We start from the raw sequence: 23,586 nt of genomic DNA on the forward strand, positions 1-23,586 counted from the left end.
AATTTATGTGTATGCCTAAGAAATGTGTGGAATACCGCTGTGATAACAAGATATTCGTTGGGTAACGACGAAAATGCGAAATCAACCAAAAAGTTCGCCGTCGTCACAATCCCAGAACTTACCCAATCAGGGTCAGGCTAATTCGAACTTGGGGACAACTCGGCCTCGTTTTGACCAAGCAGGTTCTAGAGAATGGAGTCACAACCGTCTTATTTCCTTTGCTAGATGTTCGAAGCTGCAGCTCAAAAATATTTGAAGCGTGTGCCAAACAGGATCTGCCGTGCAGATACTACGACAATTGACTAGTGTCTCATTGCATAATCACCAGCCACTTTCAAAGGAAGATATGTCTTTGTGATGGTAATTACTTTTCGCTATCCCTTCCTATAAAAGGTAGGTGGTACAGACACGAGGATGCGCGAATAGAAACATCGATCATCAAAGGCACAAGTGCACCTGTGGAATTCTTTTGTACATCAATAGAAATCTGACAACTGTTTGAATAATTACAGCCAGTTGGAACTCCATGTGTAAAACCTCCTTGCTCTGACGGCGAGTTGTCCCTCTTGATTGTACAGTGTTTTACAATGGGAGCGCTTTGTGTTCTGGCTGGTCGCAGTTATGGGCCGAGTTGATACAATGCGCGCATCAAAGAACCTCTGGCGTGTATACAAAATGAACGTGCACCTATGTGTAAGATATGACGATCACGAACTGCGTGTAAATTGTCTGTTGGCTGAGTTGTCCCTGAGACCGAGTTAGCCTGGATCCTTCTGGAATAAAAGTCGCTAGTATTCTACACTTTTGATCTCAAAATACTCCAAAACAACTCATCATTCCGGCAAATCGCGTCAGCCAGGTAAGTTTCTTGGTAGACTCTTTTGATATGTTGCAAGCAAATACGGAATGGTGCAAAACAGGTTCTCAAGCCCTTACCAGAACTATGTTTTCACTTTAATGCTTGTCTGTGATTTGGTTTAACCTTGAGCTTACAAAACATCAGCCATAGATATGATAGGCATTACTAAACACATCCATCATGAAAGAGAAAAATCAATCAACTCAGGATGAAGTGCATTATAAACTAATGACTACCAGCATCCTCTACATCTGCAGTTTTATGTGGACTGATACACCTGCACAATTCACTTCTCGATGATTCCTGCAAATACTAGCCTTTCTTAGCACACTTATGAGCCATTCATGCAGCACTTCCTAGAGAAATCATCCCAAAATACAGATGAAAAGAAAGTACAACATGAGCTATGCAGCAGCATCTGACCACTTGCTTCATGGACGGTCTCATTTTAGCATTTTCAGTTATTTTTGCTTATCAAAATGATGCTAAGCATATGATGCACAATTTTATCATGTCTCCTTGCTTCTACTACCATTGTAACACAACATCAAAACAAAGGCTAAGGTCATCAGCAGAGGAACAAATGAACACACTCATTTTTATAAACATTGAAACTATATATGTGTGTGTGTGTGTGTGTGTGTGAGTGCCCTGATTGAAGCCTACAACTTAATGCATAGATAGTAATGATTATCAACCCTCAGAAAAGTGTTCTACAAATACCTGGTACATGATCTTAACCACATGACCTGCATGTTTATTCTCCCAAAACAAGGGATGTAAGCCTCTGGAAAATGACAAACTTGGATAAAATGTGTTATACAATTGTACATCAAGATGCATTCAAAAGGACTTTGCACAGGGATTGGGAAGGGGTGTTTCATTTTGTTGTATTCTTTACAGAATTTCACACAGACCCCTTGTGGAAAAATATGCAAACTTCCAGTCTTTACAATATGAAATATACACTGCATAGTCCTAAGTTTAATTGATATATCACCATTGGAGATCAAACAGCAAAGGTTTGTTATCTACATCTTACATGTTGCAAAAAAGGCTGCTGAAAACTGCTTACCCAATAGTTGCGAGCCAATGGAGCCAAAAGGGGGCCTGAGCTCCGATTGAAAGCTCAGGCTACATCAGACAAACATATGGTATTAGCACCCACTTCCTTTGTCAAGTCAGGGCAGATTGTCCCATGTCTTTTTTTTTTTTTTTTTTTTGGGGGGGGGGGGGGGTCAACCCGGTATGCAGTCTGGACTGAATTTCGGCAATATCTTAAACCTCCAATGATGAAGAACGAAGAATGACTTTATAAAATTGTTGTCTTCCTCGGCTCAAACAATTGGGACTCCTTGGAATTCTGTCCAAAAAAAAAAAATGGAAAAATGGAAAAGACAAATATAGCAGTATACTACCACATTGGAATGCTGAGGGGCTGTGAAGCATAGATGGGGTAGCCCAGTGGAGGATCAGCGGCTTGTATGGTAAGGTTCCTCAGTACCACAGGGTGTGCCTGTATGCTGTAGCGCTCTTCATCGTCATTGGTGAAGTACAGCAGCTCCAGCGAGAGGGAGGACCACAGGGAGCGCACCACCTCAGAGTTCAGTTTGCCAATGTGCACCATCACTGGCTGGCGAGACAGCACCCGCCCATTGTAGGTATTCTGTGATAAATGTGATTGCAGAGCAAAGCATGTCCTTTGCATGTGAAAAACCCTTCTACACAGAGGATCCTTGTTATAAGGATGACCTAAAAACCATGATATTGATCTTACTATATCGGGTTTCTCAGGATATCAGCTTATAAAAACAAAGAAATGAGACCTGCAAAATCACATTGTGATGTGAGATAGTTTTCATACACATGACATCTTCATGAAGAAGTTCCTTAGTTTGGATTGTTTTGATTGGTCTCCACAATGAATGCTCATGAAACCACACTGATAGCACTTACAAGCAGTAAACTGATTGTCTTTAATTCAAAGTACTTACTGGGATTGTAGTACATTGATTGGTCAAGTACATATAAACAATTGGATAGACATACTGGTAATAACATGGCAGCAGAATGCTTCCTGTGATTGTCTCTGAACAATATTGTTTGTTTAAGAGTAGGCCAACATTTTGTGCAAACAAATGGCAAGCAACAAGAATGAATCAATTATGTTTTCACCGTCACTGATAAAATAAATATGCTACACTGTATATCATTGTAAAACTTGGTGACCAAAATGTACAGAAATGTCATTTGGGAGATTGTAAGCTCATAAATATCATCCCCCCAAAAAACAACAACAACAACAAACAAACAAACAAACAAACAACAATTTGGACCAGTTTTTGCAGTCTAGCCACTTTTGTTAATGAGTTAATGAGTAAGAGTTGTTAATGAGTAAGATCTGTCTTCTTTTACGTATGTTTCTATACCAAAGATCCTGTGACAACTGTCAAGCTTTCAAAATTATGGGAGAAGCTCTTATGTGCTTTTGATATACCTTAATCAAACAACTTTTACATGAAGTTGCCAATTGAATTGCTGTGCAACCAATTAACAACAAGAAGCAAAGACTGCAGCTCAAGTAACTCACATCATTGGCATCATAAACGAGGGAGAACAACTTTGGCTTGTCCATCTTGACCGCCTCGGACCACTGGTCATCACTGTCTTTTCCAATGTACCACTCATCCTCGTATTCCTGCAAGTACTCCACGAGTTCATCGTTATCTGTCGCCTCACCCAGCACAGTCTGGTCATAAGCCAATTTGAAGGCAAACCTGTCCCAAGTGAGTGCATTAGAGGAGTATCAGGTACAAGGTTTCTTTCACAATTTGTATTGCATTGTGAGGAGTTGTAAATAAATCCCAGCTCTTGGGCAAAATGTTTGACGGTGCTGCAATGATATCACAGAATGTTGTACATTGAAATGATCTAAAAAGGAAATGCTTTAAGTTCTTTGTCTAATAGCACCTATGGCCATGCTTCTCAACCTGTTTTAAAGGTGTTGTTTACCATTGGCAGCAATGATTAAAAAAGATGTTTGAGTTGTCACATTTGATGCATTAATGTGTTGGTCAGTTGTGCACAAAACATCCTACCATATACAACTTTTGCAATAAAGCCTAAAATACAAGGATATATCACTATTTTGCTCACTAAACCATAAATGTAGACGGTTTTGTCTAGAAACGGTTTTATTATAACTATTTTTAACAGTTTGTAGATTTAACATTTAATTATTTTACAATTTTTACATTGGTTGTTTCATCTATAACTCATATCTTAGAACTATTTTGAAGCACTAAAGCTGGGTTTTTGTTTCATCTGAAAATGGTAAATAATGCTTTTAACCCAGATTTGAAGACAGTTTGAGCTGAACAAACATTCATTGTTGTGTTGGGCACACCTTGAGCAAGCTCTCTGGTTGTCCTGAAAACTCCTTTTAAAAAACAAAACAAAAGAAAACAAAAGAAACATATGCACACTATTTGAATCAACATAGGTGACCACCAAGCTCAAAACCAACAAAAAGTTGCATATAGGGATTCACTATATTGGACCAAAATACAGTGTATGTCATTTGGATTGACTGATTAAAAATTGTATGTTTGTCTTACCTGGGAGAGTAATCTTTTATCTACCTTCTGTCAAAATTTGGCGGGTTAAAACAAAACTGAAAACAAGATATTAGCAGTTTTTCTGGACCATATTTTTTCGGACCAGTGCTGTTTTCACTGGGAAATAGAACATGTCTACATCAATACTTTTGCACAGCACGCTTAAGTGACCCTCATATTTGAATCCTCTTTTCTCCTTTTTCTATGAAACTGCACCTCCCAACTCTGTCTTATTTCAATCACTTTTTATATGGGTTAGGATGGTCCAATTTTAACAAGTTACATATCATCTTAAAGCTTAAAGCTTTCAAATTCTAACTTTGTAGAAAAGTGGAAATTTATTTTGGCATACTTTTTGTGGGTTTTGAGCTGGGCAGTCACATCTATGTCAATAAACCAGTCCAGTCCATTACCTGAATGCTTTCAGCACAATGTCATGAAGCTCTTTGTCCTCTGTCAACCAGTCCAGATTGATGGACCAGGGTATGTCTCCCGTGTAAATCTTGTATACGTGATTGGCACCTGCCCCAACTGCAGACACACCTGTCAACCCAAACACATTGACCATGCCATAGCAGGCCATGACCAGATTGGCGTACATGCTTGTCAGGGCCTCGTCGGAAGCAATCTCGGCAGCCAATTCCGATGCCGTCTTCTGCGATTCGATGTCGAGTTGTGCCAGAACATGCTTGTACCAGTCCAGAGGGAACCTCTGGAGGAGAGGGGTGACAAGATTGGCATCCAGGGGGATTTCACGCCACTTGAGGGGGAGACTCAGCTTTGATGAGTATGGGGAAGAGAACTGGGCTGAGCTAGATAGATTGATGGCTTGTTTAGCGAGAGGGATGCCAGGCTTATTTTTATCTTTCTTGGGAGCATGGATATCGACAGCAGGTAAGCCAAAGTCTAATTCTTTTAAGATATCATCTTCTTCATCTGAGAAATCTGGTAAGGCTCCCGGCAAAGTGAGGTCTCCTTTGCGACTGGGGGGAGGTGATGGGTTCTTGTTGGGCCTTGTGGTCAGTTTGGGTTTGGTCTCAATTGGCTCCAGCTCTAGGGAGTCATTGTCATTCCAGCTGTCAAGGCTGCCCCAAGATCCAACCAAGGATTTCCTCTTGGGTTGTTGCTTGATGTGACTGCTGAGTGGCCTGGATTGCACAGACTCTGCCCGGCCACTGTCTTCACTCACACTCATCCCTCTCTTCTCCAGTGGCTTCATCTGCACCAGCCCCATCTTGCTGCTGACGCTGCCACACTCCTTTGCACCGTCAAAGTTGGAGTTGGAGTTTGAAGATGACGGCGTTGGAAAGTCTTTCCTCTTTGCACTGTTGTGACGAAGTAGGAGCCACGTGAGTGTCTTGATGAAGCAAGAATCCACCATTTCCAAGGTGGTCGGCGAATCAATGATGCCCGTCAGGACATTCCGGGCATCTGAGTATGTGTCAACAGGCAGGGCATCCACGGGGGTCAAGGAGTGCATGGGGAACTGATTGAGGTAGCAAACTGGGAACTTCTCCTTGGGGTGGGTAAAGGCCGCCTCAAAGATGTCATCAAGCCGGGCAGCCTCCACCGTGTGACAGGACGTCTCCTGGAGCTCCATGCCCTTCAAGCTGATGGTGCAGAAGCCATATCCACATTCCAGGACTTGGAGCCATGCCATGCGGTCCTGGAACCGCAAGAGCAGGTAGGACCCTGGTGAGATGTTACCTTGTAGGGAAAATGGAAATAAAAACTATCAACATAACAAAATTTCAACCATTTGTGCATGGTTGTATTTGGGGAAAAAAAAAGGCCTTACAAATCAATGAACGGGTAAATCTATTTAGAAGAGCAATCAATAAGTAACACTTGCAAATTGCCTGATGAATGCAATGACCTAAGAGAGATTATCTTTAGTTTGACTGATTTCAAGTTTATAAATGATATGGATGTGTACATGAAAATATTCTACACAAAAACATTTTTCAGCCTTGTGTGATGTAATTTTCCTTTCTTTCTCCTGTCATTTTTCATGTATTTTTAAAGGGGGGTTGCAAATACTGAATACAGTACCTGCTTCAACAATATCAGCTGACTGGCAAAAAAAAAAAAAAAAAAAGGTCCCTGACCATTTCTGGGAGATACAAAAATATACCATGCCATAGTGTGCCAGGGAAGATAATGATAATAAATATTGCATGCTGCTCTTTTGAATTAGCAGGCATCTTTTGTATACAGCATAATTCCTTGTGCCAGAATCATGACCAAAGTTCAAACACAGCTCTTCTGTAAAAATAAAGACAGTTGTAACTGATGTCACTACTGCTTGACAGACCAGTAGGAGCTTGTCATACCAAGACTTCCTGTTGCTGCCGCCCTCCTCAGCACCCCTCCCAGCTTCTGCTCCAGCTGCTGGTAATACACAGAATCCTCACAGACGTTTGCTGCTGCACCCACAACTCCTGGCCACATTCGCAGCGGGCGGGGAAACCCAATGAGCAGGATGGGCAGTGTGAAAACAGGGAGCAGGGGAGCGGAGAGCAGGCTGGATGCAGCGATGATCCCCAAGACGACGGGAAAGAAGATGAGGGAGATGATGATGAGAGGGAGGGAGGACTTGCGCCTCTGTTTCTCCAAGGTGTAGGATGTGATCAGGATGGTGGTGTAGCAGTAGAGCTTGTCCAGGGTCTGGGTGATCCAACAGTGTAGCAGTCCAATGATGATGAGCTGAGCACCAGTGTCAGAGGGCCACCACACAGCCAAGGAGGTGGAGCCACAAACACTGAGCTCTTCTAGTATGTGCAGGACTGACACATCAAGCAAAGCTGTGCTTGTAGACTGCCACACCTGAGAAGTGAACATGCACATGAAATTACTAGATGTGATGAAACAATAACAGTAACAGGTGAAAATGACTGCAAAATAGTTTCTTGTGGCAAATGTAATATCCCTCCTCATCATCACAATCAGAAAAATCAGAATTATTAACAATGGTAATATTACCATACTTGTTTAAGGAGCAATAGTATTTACAATTTCTTCTTTTATGACATGCTTATATTACGATTACACTTTGATAAAACAAAAATTGATCCCAAACCCAGCAATCTTCAATTCTACCTAGCTATATTAATGTTTTGAATATTCTTATTTTAAAAACTACAAAACTTTGTTTAATATACTTCTGTATCAACAAAAATAATAATTAAAAAAAAAAACATATACATCCTCTAAATGTACATAATACAGAATATTATAATCTACATTGCAGTTTCCCAACAGGACAACAGCACATCTAGTAATGTGTAGCATGTTGTTCACTTCCCCTTAGCTTCTCTCACATGGGAAAACATAATAGATAATCCTTATACTTCCCTCATTTGCTTTACAAAAAAACAAAAAAATTATGCAGGTACTACCTTTCGAAATGAGTACACTGCCCCGACTGCAAACCAAACTGAGGGGAGTGAGAGGCCAGAGTATTCCATTCTCAGTCCCAGATATGCCACAATGATAAATGGAGACACTGAAAATGAAGAAAGGCAAAGATTCAATAGCATAACCAGCCATAGGCAGCTCCTTGTGTGCATTGTAAATCATGGTATTTTGATAGCCTGGAATTGTATTTCACTACCTAAACATTAGGAATGACACAATATGTGAAAAACAATTCAATATCATTCTCATCATTTGTATAAGGCAAAACTGGAGGAATATACATTCACCAATACTGCAAACTGATGTCATCATGTAAATGAAGTTAACAAATCGAAAGGATCGGTGAAAGTTTGAGTAAAATGTTCAGAAAGTTTTAACAACATAGACTTTCAGTAGATATCGCTGATGGCATGTAAAAAAAAGGCATTGATTTCATTTAAAAAGAAATTATGTTTAAGGGATATCTTTGGCACAATAAAACACAGTGGCCTGTTTGGCAAATGTTCAATATGTTAAATTGATTTTGCTTATGAATTATTCTATGTGTAATCACTATGCTTAAAACATACACTCACATTTTGTGATTTGTAATGTATGCGCCATGCGTTGAATGAAGTTGCCATGGGAAAATAGCAGATTTATCAGAATATGAGATGTTTACATGAATATATAATGCCTAAAATATGAATGCTTGGTTATTAATGAACCAACTTCTGAGGTAAAAGCCTACCCCCTTCCACCTCCCCAATTGCAAAATGCAATCTTTACCAATCCTATGCTGTATGATACTACTATAACCAAAGAAAATGGAAAAAAAAAAAAATGTCGTACCTAAGTCCAACAGGAATCTCCTCACGTAGCCAAGTCTGTGTAGTCTCCTTTTCCTGGTGCTGTATTTTAGTGAGCTGTTTATGGAGTCAGGAAAGAGTTTATTCCTCAGCATGCCAAAGCAAATGTAAACCATCTGAAGGTCTCCGAGTACCTTCACAAGCACTGCCAGTGATATGACGACATATCCCAGTGCTCTCCTCACCACAGCTGATGTGCTTGTGCATGTGCTTGGACTGAAATTGCTGCACACACCAGCCACTGCTCCAACACCAAGGAGCATAATAAGATTGATGAGGAACTCCCTCCAACCCCATCCCCAACCCAGGCCCTTTTTGACCTTTGGCCCTGACTGCGCTTCAGTCTTTGCTCTGTGAGAAGGACTGTGGTTGGCCTGTTTCTTCATGCTCTGTTGGATAGAAGACAGAATCTGATTGGCCAGGCTGCTGAGATCTAGTGACAAGATGTACCCCAGGCAGGCAGAGAAGACTATGGCTACCAGCACAGAGGGAAGAAAGTAGGCTACCACGACAACCACCAGTGATGCAAGAAACATGAGACACAACCTGTATATATCAGAAAAGAGGAGAAAACAGAGGGCAAACTTCACAAAAGTTGAATTATTTATAGACATAAGACATCAGACATGTGTGTGCACCAATTCTTCAATATATTACATTGTTATGTAGACTCAATCTACTAGTATGGACATATCAATTTGTCAGAACATGATACCCATTTCCATCACAACAGATGATTGACCTTTTAAAATCGGGAAAGAAAAACTGAAAAACCAAAAAGTGGTTGTACATATATCAAGTATCCAATACAAAAGGTGCACTAAATAACAAGTATACATCATAATAAAAGGTCTCCCGCAGTAGTTGATATTGGCATTAGGTTTTGATTAGGCCTACACAAAATCTAAAGTAGACTGCAAGCACAATTTCTACACCTACCAGTTCAGTTTGAAGGAGGTTCAAGCAAATACAATTGTGGCTAGCAATGTCAAAAGGTAAGCACAAGTTTGCAAATGAAATCCAGATCAAACAAACACAGAACCCCCTTGAAATCAAATTCCAAATTTCATGTTTGATATGCTGAATATTTGTAATCTCAGAGTTTTGACAAAAATAACAACAAAAACAAAAGAACAATTAATCAGTAGCTTTGGCTTGCTTTCTAAGTGAATAAAGTACCTGACATCTCCTGCCATCTGTGAGCCTCCCAAGAAATGGACCAGGGCCTGCTCCATCAGCCATAGGACTAGGGCATCCAGTGGAGGCAGGGTTCCCATGCACCACAGCATGGGGAGGAATATGTACACAACATGGAGTATTTGATTGGTTAAGAGCAAGGATGGGTAGAACCTGGGTGGAACAAACACAAGATGCAAAACCATCAAGCATGTTGGCACAGAGTATACATGTTGAGGGGGCTATTCCATGACAATAGACAAAAATACTATGCGCTCACTGTATTTTTCATCATTCAGCACAAGTCTGTGAAACAGAGTAAACATTAGCAAGAACTGTAAGGTATGCTCGTAAATCTGTGCTAAATATCTGTGTCAACCACATGTCATGGTGTGGCATGATATGATACTTCTCTTTTTCATTTATTCTTGGTCAAGTTTGATGATTTATGCACAATGCAGCCTTACATCTAATCTTGGAGTCATCATGATGAATACAGTTAGTGAGGGATTCAGTGGGGATCTTCAACTACACATGAGTCTTGGGAATTGATTACAATGAGACTGACATACAATGAAGATGAATCATACTGGGGATGGTCTGTTATGTCCTGAGGTACACTAAGAGGATATACATAGTCCAACATTAGGAGCTGTTGTGGCTCAGTGGATAAAGACTTCAGACTATCATTAAAGAGGAAATCCACCCCAAAATGACAAAAATCAGATAAGAAATAAGGAAGATATGACATTTTGAAATTTCACATATTTCAGAAAATATTTCTTGACCAGTCCTTATGAATATTCAAATGAGCAAGTTGACAATGTCATGATCTCATAATTTCTTGTTCAATTCATATACAGAAATGACAAAAATCTCATATTTCAGCTGTATAAATATAAAATGTACTTTCAAATCACCCAAAATAAAAAAGAACAAATGTTAACTCTGATCTTGATATGAGCTTTTACTTGCATTAGCTAAGAATAACAATTTTTCCATTACTGTATTTCATAACACACATGAAAACTTTCTTATCTGGTAATCTGATTTTTCTCATATTTTGCATCGTTCTGTATGATATGTTTTTCTCTTTCTTTTGAAGCTAAGCTATTTTGGGGTGGATTTCCTCTTTAACAAATTCCCTAGTTCAAGGTCCCTAGCTGCCATGGTAGTGCCCAGCTTAGCAGTGCACTTTATCCTTGTCGCCTAGTCCTTTATAGTCCTTTATAACATATTGCAGAGCCATCATTATTGCTTCGTAAGGGGTCACATAAAACAAATCAATTCCAATCAAGTAAAGAAATATTCACTCACTTGTAGGCTAGATGAACTAAAAAGCAGACAAGTGCATAAAAGGGTCGCATAAGAGGAAGAAGTTCAAGAGTATCAATGGCTCTAAAGAGAGCAGGCTCTGGTGGAGAGGCCACCGTCAGTGGATACTGCACTACACAGAGGGTCAGCCACCCAAAGATGTAAAGGATAACAGTTGCTCCAACGTTTCCATATAGGGGCTGCAGAGTTGATGGCAGGAGGTACCAGAAACCAAGCGCACACACTGGCCCTGACACCAAGGCGTGTAGGACGATGTTTATCTTGAAGCGTTTCGTCGGCAAAGCGAATTTCAAAGTCTCAAAGCCACAGCATGAATCAAAGTCCACCTCATCCTCCTCCGCAAGTACGTTGGTGTTGTGGAAGGCTGCGACAGTGGTTGCACGACGCTGAACAACCAGGCTTGTCAACTGCACAGCAAGAACATAGACTACCATACATGCCCCATAAATGTAATAGCCTACATGAGCAGACAAGGGTCCCACTTCCACAACAGCTGTTAATATGCCTCCAATTATCCATGGCAGGAGAAAGACGGTAAGCTGGATTATATAGACGTATGCTGGTGCAGAGTATCTGACTGAGGATCCAGAAAGCTTCAGTTTGGGTCCTCCAAGGAGTGTTTGTGGGAATCTCTTCCAGAAAAAGTCCAGTTTATATTCATTGAGGAGTGGCACTTCCGTACCCATGGTTGCAACCCCTGAGGTGGGGTTGTTCAATTTTCTCAAATCTTAGCAAGAAGACATATTTTCCCATCCATGTTTGCATCTTCAACCATTTCAATTCACAGTATTTGAATGTGCTTTAATCATGGTGATAACCGCTGTTCCACTTCCAAATCACTCCACAGATACCGTAGCATTAATTGATTCTCCAGACCTGAGAGACAATAAAAAGCATTTCAAGATGAAAACATGGTGAGATTATTAAAGAAAAAAGGATCCACATCTATAGTATATACGACAAAATGTATCGGTGTATGGCTGAGTTATAACTGAGATATGCAGTGATCACGATTTTGCTATCTTATTTTTGTAATACAATTTCAAATATCTATTATTAGGGGGCTTTCTAAGTAGAATTGCAAACATTGAACCAATCCAAGCGTTGTTGCCTTGTTGTTTTTTTCTGTAAATGTACTAGTGACAGCGTTCAAACGCAAGTCAGCAAACAGATGTCCACATGGCAAATTCTCTTATTAATCCTTTGTGTGTCACATTAATTACCTGTCCATATAGGTTTATGTGTGAATTTTGTGCACATTTGACTCACTGGCAACAAAATGGTTTAGACTCTATCAGCTAGGACAATCAATAGGTGAGCATTATAAATAAGTTACAACAAGTTACAAATACTTGGAATCGACAAATATACTTATTATTAATATCAGTTATAACTTAGATACTATCAAGTCTTATCGCATAAAAAGTTATCACACTGTTTATCTTCTTTTTTTTCAGTTTCGATGCAGAATGGTGATTCTGACACTAAAAAGGCAGAAGACCTGACAGGACACTTGCGACTATTAAAAAAGTATTAGTATTAAAGATTGTACTAACGTTAGACGCGGGACGTATCAAAGGCCTAACAACATTCGCATCTACTGCGTACACGTATTGTACTGTAGTTCGCCGGTCGCTTACTACGCAGTGGCGGGTTCCCGACCCGTGCGATTTCAGCGTCATTGGTATCCAAGGAAGTTTGTGAAGGTGTATTTTCACGCTTCTCTGGCCTTTTACGGCAAAAATTATCACAAACCATTTACTGCAAATGTGTATCCACGGTAAATTAGAACATGCTAATTCAAGAAGGACACATACTTACTTTTCACGGTGTAACACACATCTACAATTTTGGTACGGATTTTCGCTCTTTCCTTTCGCAGTTCAGTACCCACCCGAAAGTGGTGGTAGCATAGGCAATGATCGTATCAAAGATCGTGAGTGTACGATCGTACGCACACCGTACACGTACATAACACGGTCGGTCAGGAATGCACAGAGAGTAGCTGGAATAAGTCGGTAGATGGCGCTGGACAACTTATCAACACGCTCTGACTTTAGTACTCCAGAGAGGGTTTATAAACTTACTCAAGCTCAATATTGATACGATGAGGTGCTTTTCATTTCTTTCTTTTTTTTCAATGTCCTGCACAAATCAAATCCAACAGATCGAGATCGAAAGAAAACCAGGGATTTTTCATCATTGATCAAAGTGGAGAGCATAATGCCTATCAGTACATTGGGATTAATGTATTATATTGTTAGATCATTAGACTAATGTGTATACTTTTTATTACCCCACGAAATATAATAATGAAAAAAGATACTAGACTCCCATAACTGATATTCAGTGTAGATAAGAAATACCAAATGAGTCCATGACAACAACGTGCAGTGTGATAAAAGCGCAATATGCCACCCTGCGTTCAAGTTGACTTCAGCAAATGTAGCAAGATCAGATTAACAAAAAGGTAAAAAGAAATGTCCTATCATAATCGGATCTGAAAATAAACAAGTTGTAGAATTTAATTTTTCACTTATTTTCACCTTAAGTTATATAAACTTTGTCGCAACACACAGGAGACGATGACACCATAAAGTTTAAATTCTTATTGGTGTGTATAAACGAAAATATCAATGAAGTTTTCGGTCGACATTACAGCAATTACAAGCCTTTTACCCTACATAATACGCAACTTTAAAAATGATGCCGATGATTATTCTTATAATCAACTTGTTCTTGTTTATTTCATGTCAAAGGAGTAAGTTTACTAAAGAATTGCGATTACACTATATGATAAATAACGCATTGTATATAATTTCCCTGTTTATTTAATGGAAATAAAAATTAAAGATGAAAGTTGATGAATGGATTTCATTTTGAAACAATGATAAGTGAGGAGATGCAGTGGTATCATGTCATCTCCTTTCAGAAATTGTTTGATTAATATCACTGAGTCGTGAAACACATGTATTCTTCTTTTTTTTTTTGCAATTCCATAAATTCCTTATAAGCCTATAGATCAGATTTTGATGACATCGCTACAGCTCTCTTTGTTTTGGTTTTAATTTACCAATATCAGAACTAACTTGAACATGGTGTGAAATATTGCACTTTTAAAGTGAAAATTATTTTAAACGAGCAACCATTGACGGAATCGTTGAGTGACATATAAATCTAAGAACAGGAGGTGATGACTATAGTGACAAAGAGGATGCGTTTGCGTGTTCATGACGGTGTATACCGACTTTCGGTGTTATGTTATCACGCTCTTTAAAAATGATGGTATAGTTATGGTATATAGGGAGTGTGAAGGATTAAATAAAATGACTGTTCTATGAATTGTTTATAGCCAGTGGAAAGGGGCGTGGTGTAGGCCTGTAAGATGGAATAGCCTATTACAGTATATCCTGAGGGTAATAGGTGCATCAGGAAACATCCCTGTGATAATGTGTCCAGTGAGAATTTAAATACAAAAGTATTTCAAGGAAGTCCCTTCATCATCAGATGAATGCAATGCTTGATAGTTTCACTTGAATGTAATTTGTGCATTTCTAATATTGTTTTTGGTCCTCTTATATAGTGTCATTTCCTTTAATGTCATCATAATTATTGGCCATTGCGACATTTCATCAAGAACGATATAGGTCCTACGATAGTCATGATAATGTATCTGCAGCAAACGTGTATATGTGCCGATGAGTCGGATTTGGTGCTGTTATCAAATGAAAATCTTTACCATGCATAAAGGGCCTTTCCTTCAATCGTTATATTCAAGATGAGTTTGGGGGAAGCACCTAGATTATCATACTTATTTTGCCTCCCCTTTCTTTTGGTTCAGTCTATTTGTTTTGTCTATAACTTTCAATATGTCTTCATCAACTGTTCATTGAGAGAAAATATAGTATATAATTTATATATATATATATATATATATATATATATATATATATATATATATGATCATGATCATGATCAGACGTATTTTTATGTCTGTTTCAGAAACGAGTTTGATGAAGATCTTTTGTCACACCATGGGCACTGATGAAGAGTGTGACCTTGCCTTTCAGTATTTTAGAGCTATGCTCCGTTTTTAAGATCTTCAAGATCTATGATTTATTTTTTACGGCGTTCTTCTTCTACAATTTCTTTTACTATATATGAAGAGTTTGTTTGCAAAAACCGATAAGTCCATATTTGCCAAATGGAGATATTTGCGATTAAAGGTCAAGAAAAGTAAAGAGAATAATAGGAAAAATTTTGCTTCTTTTGACCATAACTTCAAAAATATACCTTTATAATTATGTAGTGACCAATATATCATTTAAAAGGTATTATTTTGTACTTTATGACAGAGATTGTACTTCAAAATCTTCAAAAATTGACTTATCGGATTTTGCAAACAAACCCTTCATATATAAGATACTTATATATATATATCTTTTGGGGGTGCGGGGGGGGGGGGACAATCGGGGATATAATAGCAAACCTCTGTCATTTCCACTTGATTGATTAAGATTTACATTTTCACAAAGTATTCAATTGCTTCCTCTCTTGGAGGAGTCTGCGCCTTTGAATGTTTCTAAAACAGATATCATGGCGCTATAGACCTACACATGCTGAGGATCATCATCATCATCATCATCGTCATCCCTATATAGCTGTCATCATCATCATCATCATCATCATCATCAAATTTTCTTTTAGTTAGTACTGCTATTGTCTCCTTGGTGATCTCTGACATATGCATCCAGTCGGATTCACACATGCAGGAATATGATTTGATAAACTGTTCATCCAAGGGTTGCTTTATCTATGAGGGAGATTCAGTAAGAGAGTTATATTTCACTTTTCTGGCTTCCTGTCTCATCGGATCAGGGAGGTGACTACCTCCCTGATCGGATGCATGCCAAACTGCAGAATTGTTAATTGTTTCGGAGTTCTGATCCTGTTTCCCTGCTTCGTCTCTTCACAGAAGGGATCATATGGTTTCTTCAATCGTTTCCATTGAAAATTGTCAAATTTTTGATTGATGAGAATACATTGTCTTCCCCCACGTCAGCATAACGGTGTATCGCGCTAAGTTGGTTCTTCCCGATAGACACCTTTTCTTCTTCTAAAATAATTTCTCTGTCGATCGCCCCCTTGCGAGAACACGAATGTTACGCTATACGATTGTGTACTGTACAGCATAAAGCACAGATAAAGGATGACGTCATCCACAACATACACAGCTGTAGGAACCGAAAAAATACATGACTGCACCTAGCGGAGAAGTACGGGGCTTACGTGAGATTTTCGCACCGATTATCTGACGGAAACCGTCTATAGCCCAACAATCCAGGAAGACGAAAATTGTCCTGATTTCCTGCTTTCCTGTGCTGGCTCGTTTAAAGCGCCATACTCGTCGCAATTCTGGCCTCATCATCGGACTCGGATAGCGGTGGGTTGTCTCCGCCACCGGCAAAGAAACAACGCGTAGCCGCTGCTAGTGCAATGCAAACCAACGATGTTGATTCCTCGACGAGTACGGCGGCACACAATGGAGACACCAGCCCACACAGTAGTAACGCGAACGGGGCAGGCCCTGGCGGGGCCGCTGGAATCACTACCAACGGATCCTCGACTTTTGCCGAGGAAGGTACAAGGAAAACGAGCGCAAATGAGCTCTCTCCATGCGACAGGGACATAGTTCGACTGATAGGACAGCATCTGATGGGTCTTGGCTATACGTAAGTGCAGCCTAAGGCGTTGTTATGTGCATCTGAGGTAGTGAGGGTGAAAATACTGAAATTGAGAAGAACAAGTCAAGTGTTGTAAAGATTAAAATTAGTCCTAAAATCTGCCTAAACACAGCAAGCATAGCCATAGTCGTATGACGTGTCACTCATTTTTTTTTTCATCTGTAACACCATTATTACTGTGAGTTAGCCAAATCTGTGAACCCCCCCCCCCCCATGGCCACACGCACACACACATACAAACATAACCTAACACTTGTTTTTTTATTAGTAAGCTATTAGTGGCCAGTGAACACATGTCACATGACACAAGTTCACACTTTCGCAAGTGACTCAGTAACTATACACAGCCCAGTCGCTGTAAATAGGCAATAGCGACAGGGCTATACCAACATGACCCACAACACGAAGAGAGTTCAGCAATCGCAATGCGATTGCTTTGAATTTTGATACTTTAGATAATTTTTTGTCATCTCAAATTCAGCAATGCGAATCTTCAATAATGAGACTTCATATCTATGCTACAGTCTGTATCGATATTGAAATTCACATTTTACAACTTACGGAAAATGATGATTATATGCAGCATGTGTGAACGGTACATCGTCTTTCACGCCAGGCCATTTTGAATATCGGGAGGTCACATGATCTGAATGCCCTTTCAAAAGGTCGCGCTGTTGACCGTGCTGCTACGCTCAAGCAGCGCACGCACGCAAAAGATCTCTCCGCAGCGCATGCGCATAATTTGCAAAGGTCAAGGCGCCATTTTGAAGTCTGCAATGATGAACTCTGACGGTCAGGGATTGCACCAGAAAGTGTCATTTTTTTTTTGTTCCACGAACTTATGGCGAGGGCTCTCTCATGGACTTATGAACCTTCTTTAATACAAGCATGCACTTAACGTGAGTAACGTATGCATTTTTTGTAAGAAACGTACAAATTTTCATAAGTTTTGTAGTTGTATTGTTGTTCCCCACTTTGAAGGTGCATGCCTTGTCTGTCAGACGCTTTATACGCACAGCTTATTAACAGCATCTGGTTGGGCTAGTGACTCAGTTTCTTTGTTGGTCAAGTATGAGCAACACTAACTGCGACCAGCCCCATCCAACGCGTAGCGTAACGGGGCTGCGCATTGTAGCATTCAAATCATGACAGGGGTAGTATCGCGGATAAATATCCACTTAAAATCGAAAAATGTCTTCAATTAGAAGACTTACAGGTGAAGTTGAAGTGTTGACAACAGGTAACATGCGACGTTTGGTTCTGCCAAAGTGCCAATAGTCCCTTTCTGTTCGAATTTATGACTTAGTGTGACGCGGTCGAGAGGAACCTTGGAGAGCTACAGTGAATTGACGGCCAGTGCATGCGCACACAGACATCTTATCCAGTCAATGGATTTGAAATTTGTGCTCATGTGATGTGTGCGCATGCGCTGGCCGTCAATTCAGTGTAGCTCTCCCAGGTTCCTCTCTAGTGTAAAATAAATATAAATGTTTTTGATCATAGATAAGCATTGCAAAACATGCAAGTAAATGGTCATAAATGTGGGTACATGTCTGCAATGTGTGAAGGTCACATTTAAGCTTACAGAGCTGTATAGGTACTTATATTGAGTTACAGTTCAGTTATAAAACTGAAGGTTATCATGAATCATCACTCACTTGTTGTTTGTTTGTTTTTCACTACCCCCCCCCCCCCCCCCCCCCCACCCTCTTTCTCTCTGTGGTCATGTAAAGCTCTGTATGGTGAGAGCATATGTGTCATGTGGAGTTCTGGTCATGAATGATATAAAGTCCTACAAGAACTTATATGTATGTTTATTGTACTCTGCATGTACTAACAATGTTGAGTATGTGGGATAATCTGTTATGAGTAGTGAGTGTAATGTTCAAAGACAAAAACACCAGTGATGATTATAATTTTGATAATAATGAAAGAAATAAGAATGATAATCGTAATCATTATGAACATTATCTTACATTATCATCATTATTATTATTTAGACCATTGTTGATGCACGAGCAACTCTAGAACCAAAGCCACTAGTCAACATTGGGAACAGTGATTGTCAAAAAATTTTTTGAATTATCACATTTGACGTATACCTGTAGATCAGTCGTATCACAAAACACCCTTCAGTTACAAAAATTTTGCAAGAAAGCCACAAATATATTACAGGAGATATCACTGATTTTCTCAATAAGCTGTCATGATGATGGTTTATTCTAGAAACTGTTAAGATGAAACTATTGTTAACATTTTGTGTATACCAATACCTAACATTGAATATTATAATACAAATTAACATTTTCATGTTGGATATTTTTATCCCTAACTCATATTTAGAACTATTTTGAAACGCTAATGCTGTTTTTTTTTAATCTTCAAATGTTAGCAAGAGGCATTAAACTGGTTCCTTGAATTAAAGGTACTGTTTACCTTTGGGAGCAGTGACTTGAAAAATGTTCAAGTTATCACATGTGATGCAATGTGTAGGTCAGATGTTTTACAAAACATCCTACTGTATAGAAAAATTGTTATAAAGCCTTAAATATGAGGAAATATAATCAATATTTTTCTCAATAAACTGTAACTGTAAACGGTTTAGTCTGGAAGCATTTTTATTATAACTATTGTTCACATTTTGTGTATTTAACAATACTAAGCATCGATTATACGGATTCAAATTTTTACAATGGTTGTTTCTATCCCTAACTAACATTTTAGAATTATTTTGAAGCCCTAAAGCTGGGTTTTTGTTTCATCTGCAAATGGTAAATAATGCCTTTAAGTTTCCAGACTCTAAACTGTGAGTCAATCATGAAAAGACCTTGCACATGTATCCTTACAAAACATAACTCCGACTTGGCAGTCTCTGCCTGATGGTTATTTCCCTCCACCAATATGTGAGCCTCAACGCCAAATACAGGACCACTTTTGTACCATGTGTCTTATGTCTTCTGCATGCTAATACCCCTCATACTGTAAATTAAGGCACTTTTATGCAATTAAATTTGCACAACTTAGGCAATTATGATGAACTTTGGTTGTCCTTTATTTTGTGGATGAGGGTATTTTGTTGTTGTTGCATACTTGAGACCTTCCCCTAAAATTTGTGTACATGTAGGCATACACGTGTATTTGTTATTTTCATACTATTCAGTGGAGTGCAAATTCTACAAAATTTCCATGATGCTTAATATTGTGTATCATGCAATTTTATGCCATGATGCATATTTTGTTGAAATGCAGGAACATACATATGTATCTAACTCACATTAATCAAGTATTAAACCTCTCCTTGTTGTGAAGTACATGTACATTGTATGACATACAATGTACACGATGTATTGTGCACTGTAGATCCTAGGTGTCGCATCATAAATTTGCAATGCCAATCGCGTGGTCACACTTGAAAAATGCTGGACTTTCACTGCAACGGAGGCTGCGCCATGGTGAATAAAGTGAATTACCTACTTGGTCACACATCCCATGGAGGATTTCTTTCTACTTCCTGTGAAGGGGATTTTCCTGGATAAGTCAATGGGAAGCCTTCATTTATTCCCTGCCAGTCACCCCAAATTTGATATTGCTGACACGGAGTTTGACCCCATTCTACAATGTGATGTTAATTAGCGGTTAGCTTTTATCTTGTCTGGGATGTCGGTATATTTCCCTTGTACTTGTACAGTATGGCTTCACTGCATTACTCAGTAGTCAGCAGGGGTCGCACTTAACTTTTTGTTTAACTAGCCAGGCGGACTACTTAGAATCAATTTTGACACTGAAGCAATATTTTGGCTAGCCAGACGGACTAGTAACTTCAGAATTTCACGATTTTTAGCTAGTCCGACATGATTTTGGGTGGCCAATGGCCAGCGGACCATCGCCAATTTCGAACCCTGGTCAGATGCCACAAGCAGTACCTACTGTAACATGTAGACCCAGTATTTCTGGAGAATGCATATATTCCATAGGTCTCTATGATACCAGGGAGGTGGGAAGAGATCTCTTCCCACCTCCCTGATGATACTCACAGTACTAACTGGAATGTATTAAAAGTGTTACAGAGTATACTTATAAATGGTTAAATGTGCATGGTGTGTGGAGAGCAGATTTTGATTATGTGTGATGGTAGGCACCCTTTGCGTAAGTGGTTTTTGTTTTGCATTGATTTGATACCAAATGTTGTTTTTGCATATTGGTCTATTTATTAATGTCCACATTTCATGTAATATACGATGTACATTGAGCTGCTCAAATTTACATGGTATGTGTAGGTGGTAATGTTAAGTACAAATGTTTGTTTCAAGAGCATGAGGGTATTTGCATATTATATATCAGGTCTAGTGATGCATTGTCTTACATTTGAATGGTAAAAAATAACAATGCTTTTGTTTAGGAATAAAAGCAAAACACAGGTGAGCTCTGTAGTGACTTAGTACACAATGCTGTAGACTATGAAACGCATGAAGTGGAACATGTGTACATCTAGGCAGTTGACAAGTTGATCATTAGACTGTGACTACACAATTACACTGCTGCAAAAAAAATGTTGTGTAATCTTGCAAATTATGTTTCTACATGGCAAATCAAAGAGGAGAACATTTCTTATGAAAAGGTATCACAGAGTACTGATGCCCTTGTGTTCACACTCCACAGCTCCATGATGACAGTGCACCATGGTGTTATAGACCGTAGTAGAGTGCTTGTAAACACAGCATCCCCATTGATTTGTATGAGAGGAGCCATTGCCCTGTATATGTTACTCACCAGCCACTGATGTCATACACAGTGTGCAATATATACCATTTGATGTATCCATGATGATAAGCATATTTTCTTCAGTTTTCCTTTCGGAAGTCTTCACGTACCATTTTTTTAGTGTAATCCCTTTGTGAGGAACTGAAAAGCCAGCCCGAGGGCAGTGTGACTACTGCACGAATATTGCAGTTTGTGTCATGGTCTGGATACCGTGATTCTTCATGAAAACAAAAGAAATCATGAATTCTACTCCTTTGTGCAGCGCAATGCTGTACAAAATCCCAAAGATTTTATGTTGGCAGACCATGTTTTTTATGGCACAGCTTTGCGAAAATGCGACTGTATGACTTTGTAAAAACAGAACTGGGCAATTCCGCAGTTAGGTGGACATGACATGGATAAAAGAAATGTGCCTCTTTATCTTACTCTTTAATTTAGGTATCAACTAATGCCATGGATGTTCACCAATCACTAAGGTCTTTCAAATTCAGTAGATTTTATTTTTCGTATTTATTGATTTTGCGAGATCTAAAACCATCATTTAAAATGTACATGTGGGACTGGGGATGCTGAAATTCACTTAAATGCAAATTACAGTGGGTTGCTTTGAAATTTTTTCCTCAAATTTTTGCTAAAAGGTAAAAGATGAATACATTTAAATACTCCAGAAGTCATGTGACATTTTGTCAATTACAGAAGGGTGAAATGACCTGCGGAATTACTCCGGACAAATGTAACGTTACTAAACGTAACGTTACTAACCATGCATTTGGGGGTCTAGCTAATGAATTATCGGTCGAACTGCTAAAAATATTTGCGTGAACATTTGTCATGATGCAATAATTGAAATTAATGCAACACTTTGTTTGAAGTAACTTGAAATTTTGCACACTTTTTGTTACAAGACATTGACTTTTTTGTCATGTCCTTTTTTCGTAACGTTACTAACCAGCCCTTTTAGTTGCCATAGCAATTCTAATATTTATTGAATTGTACTCATTCTTTTCTATATCATAGACCTGGGGAGGATGAACATGTTTTAACATGATTTTGAGTTGAAATGAATAAATTGTGATTTAGCAGTAAAAATAAATATCTAAATTTCTTTAAATGTAACGTTACTAACCGCGGAATTGCCCAACTACATTATATACATGTACTTTCAATCATATGAAGGTCCAACATTGTCTTTAGCAAACAAGTTTGTTTCCCTTCTCCCCCCCCCCCCCCAAATTGGTAGCAAATATTTAAGCATTACATGTAAAATAATCTTTACACAATGACACTGTGATGTAAAACAAATACTCAAGCCCTACCGGAATCAACCAAGATCAAATACTCGAACATGGTCTGCATGACTGATATTATGCGCAAACCTGCAGCTCATAATACGTATAGATATAACCTGTAAGTTTGCACATGATGAAAGTATGCACATACAATACAATAGTAGAAATGCAGCAAGCTTGGCTTCAAATCTACTGCAGACAGTTTTCATTTCCAAGAGTTTAGTTTCATTCTCTGCTCAGCCTTGGCCAGCCTTATCTTGCACTTACTGGGAGACCTCTAGTGAGCGGAGATGTGACGCCTGAGTGATGAAATGCCAGGTTTTTGAATGTGTCCTCATGATCAAACTTGGCAGCCAGGCTGGTATGACTCAATCCACCTGGGCAGAGTTCATCTCAGGCGGGGAGGCCAGTCTCCCCCCTCCCCCCCCCCCCACCCCAATTTAAGAAAAAAACAACAAACATTGCACAAAAGATTCAAACCAGAAGTCAATTTGGGTCAATGCCCCACCCATAGTAACTTTGCATGTATTACTTACCACC

General features: G+C 39.1%; 2 protein-coding genes across 2 annotated transcripts in view; one reads left to right on the forward strand and one right to left on the reverse strand.

The window, feature by feature from the left end:
* Positions 1-2,273: 2,273 nt before the first annotated feature.
* Positions 2,274-11,938, reverse strand: LOC139715159 (pecanex-like protein 4). Its single transcript, XM_071626764.1, has 8 exons — positions 11,235-11,938; positions 9,921-10,091; positions 8,725-9,287; positions 7,875-7,981; positions 6,810-7,302; positions 4,890-6,183; positions 3,450-3,636; positions 2,274-2,525 (listed from the first exon to the last, which is right to left on the reverse strand). The coding sequence occupies exons 1-8, from the start codon at positions 11,936-11,938 to the stop codon at positions 2,274-2,276; spliced, it is 3,771 nt and encodes a 1,256-aa protein (XP_071482865.1).
* A 4,563-nt stretch (positions 11,939-16,501) lies between these two features.
* LOC139715316 (WD repeat-containing protein 26-like) overlaps positions 16,502-23,586 on the forward strand; it is a 39,774-nt gene continuing 32,689 nt past the window's right edge. Inside the window, exon 1 of the mRNA XM_071626891.1 lies at positions 16,502-16,984. Within this exon, the coding sequence (XP_071482992.1) occupies positions 16,749-16,984 (236 nt within the window). The 5' untranslated portion in view covers positions 16,502-16,748. The remainder of the gene's footprint in view (positions 16,985-23,586) is intronic.

The sequence above is a fragment of the Diadema antillarum genome, unplaced genomic scaffold (genome assembly GCF_040938485.1).
Source record: "Diadema antillarum isolate AM-2024a unplaced genomic scaffold, OU_Dant_1.0 scf00000046, whole genome shotgun sequence".
NCBI classification, from domain to species: Eukaryota; Metazoa; Echinodermata; class Echinoidea; order Diadematoida; family Diadematidae; genus Diadema; species Diadema antillarum.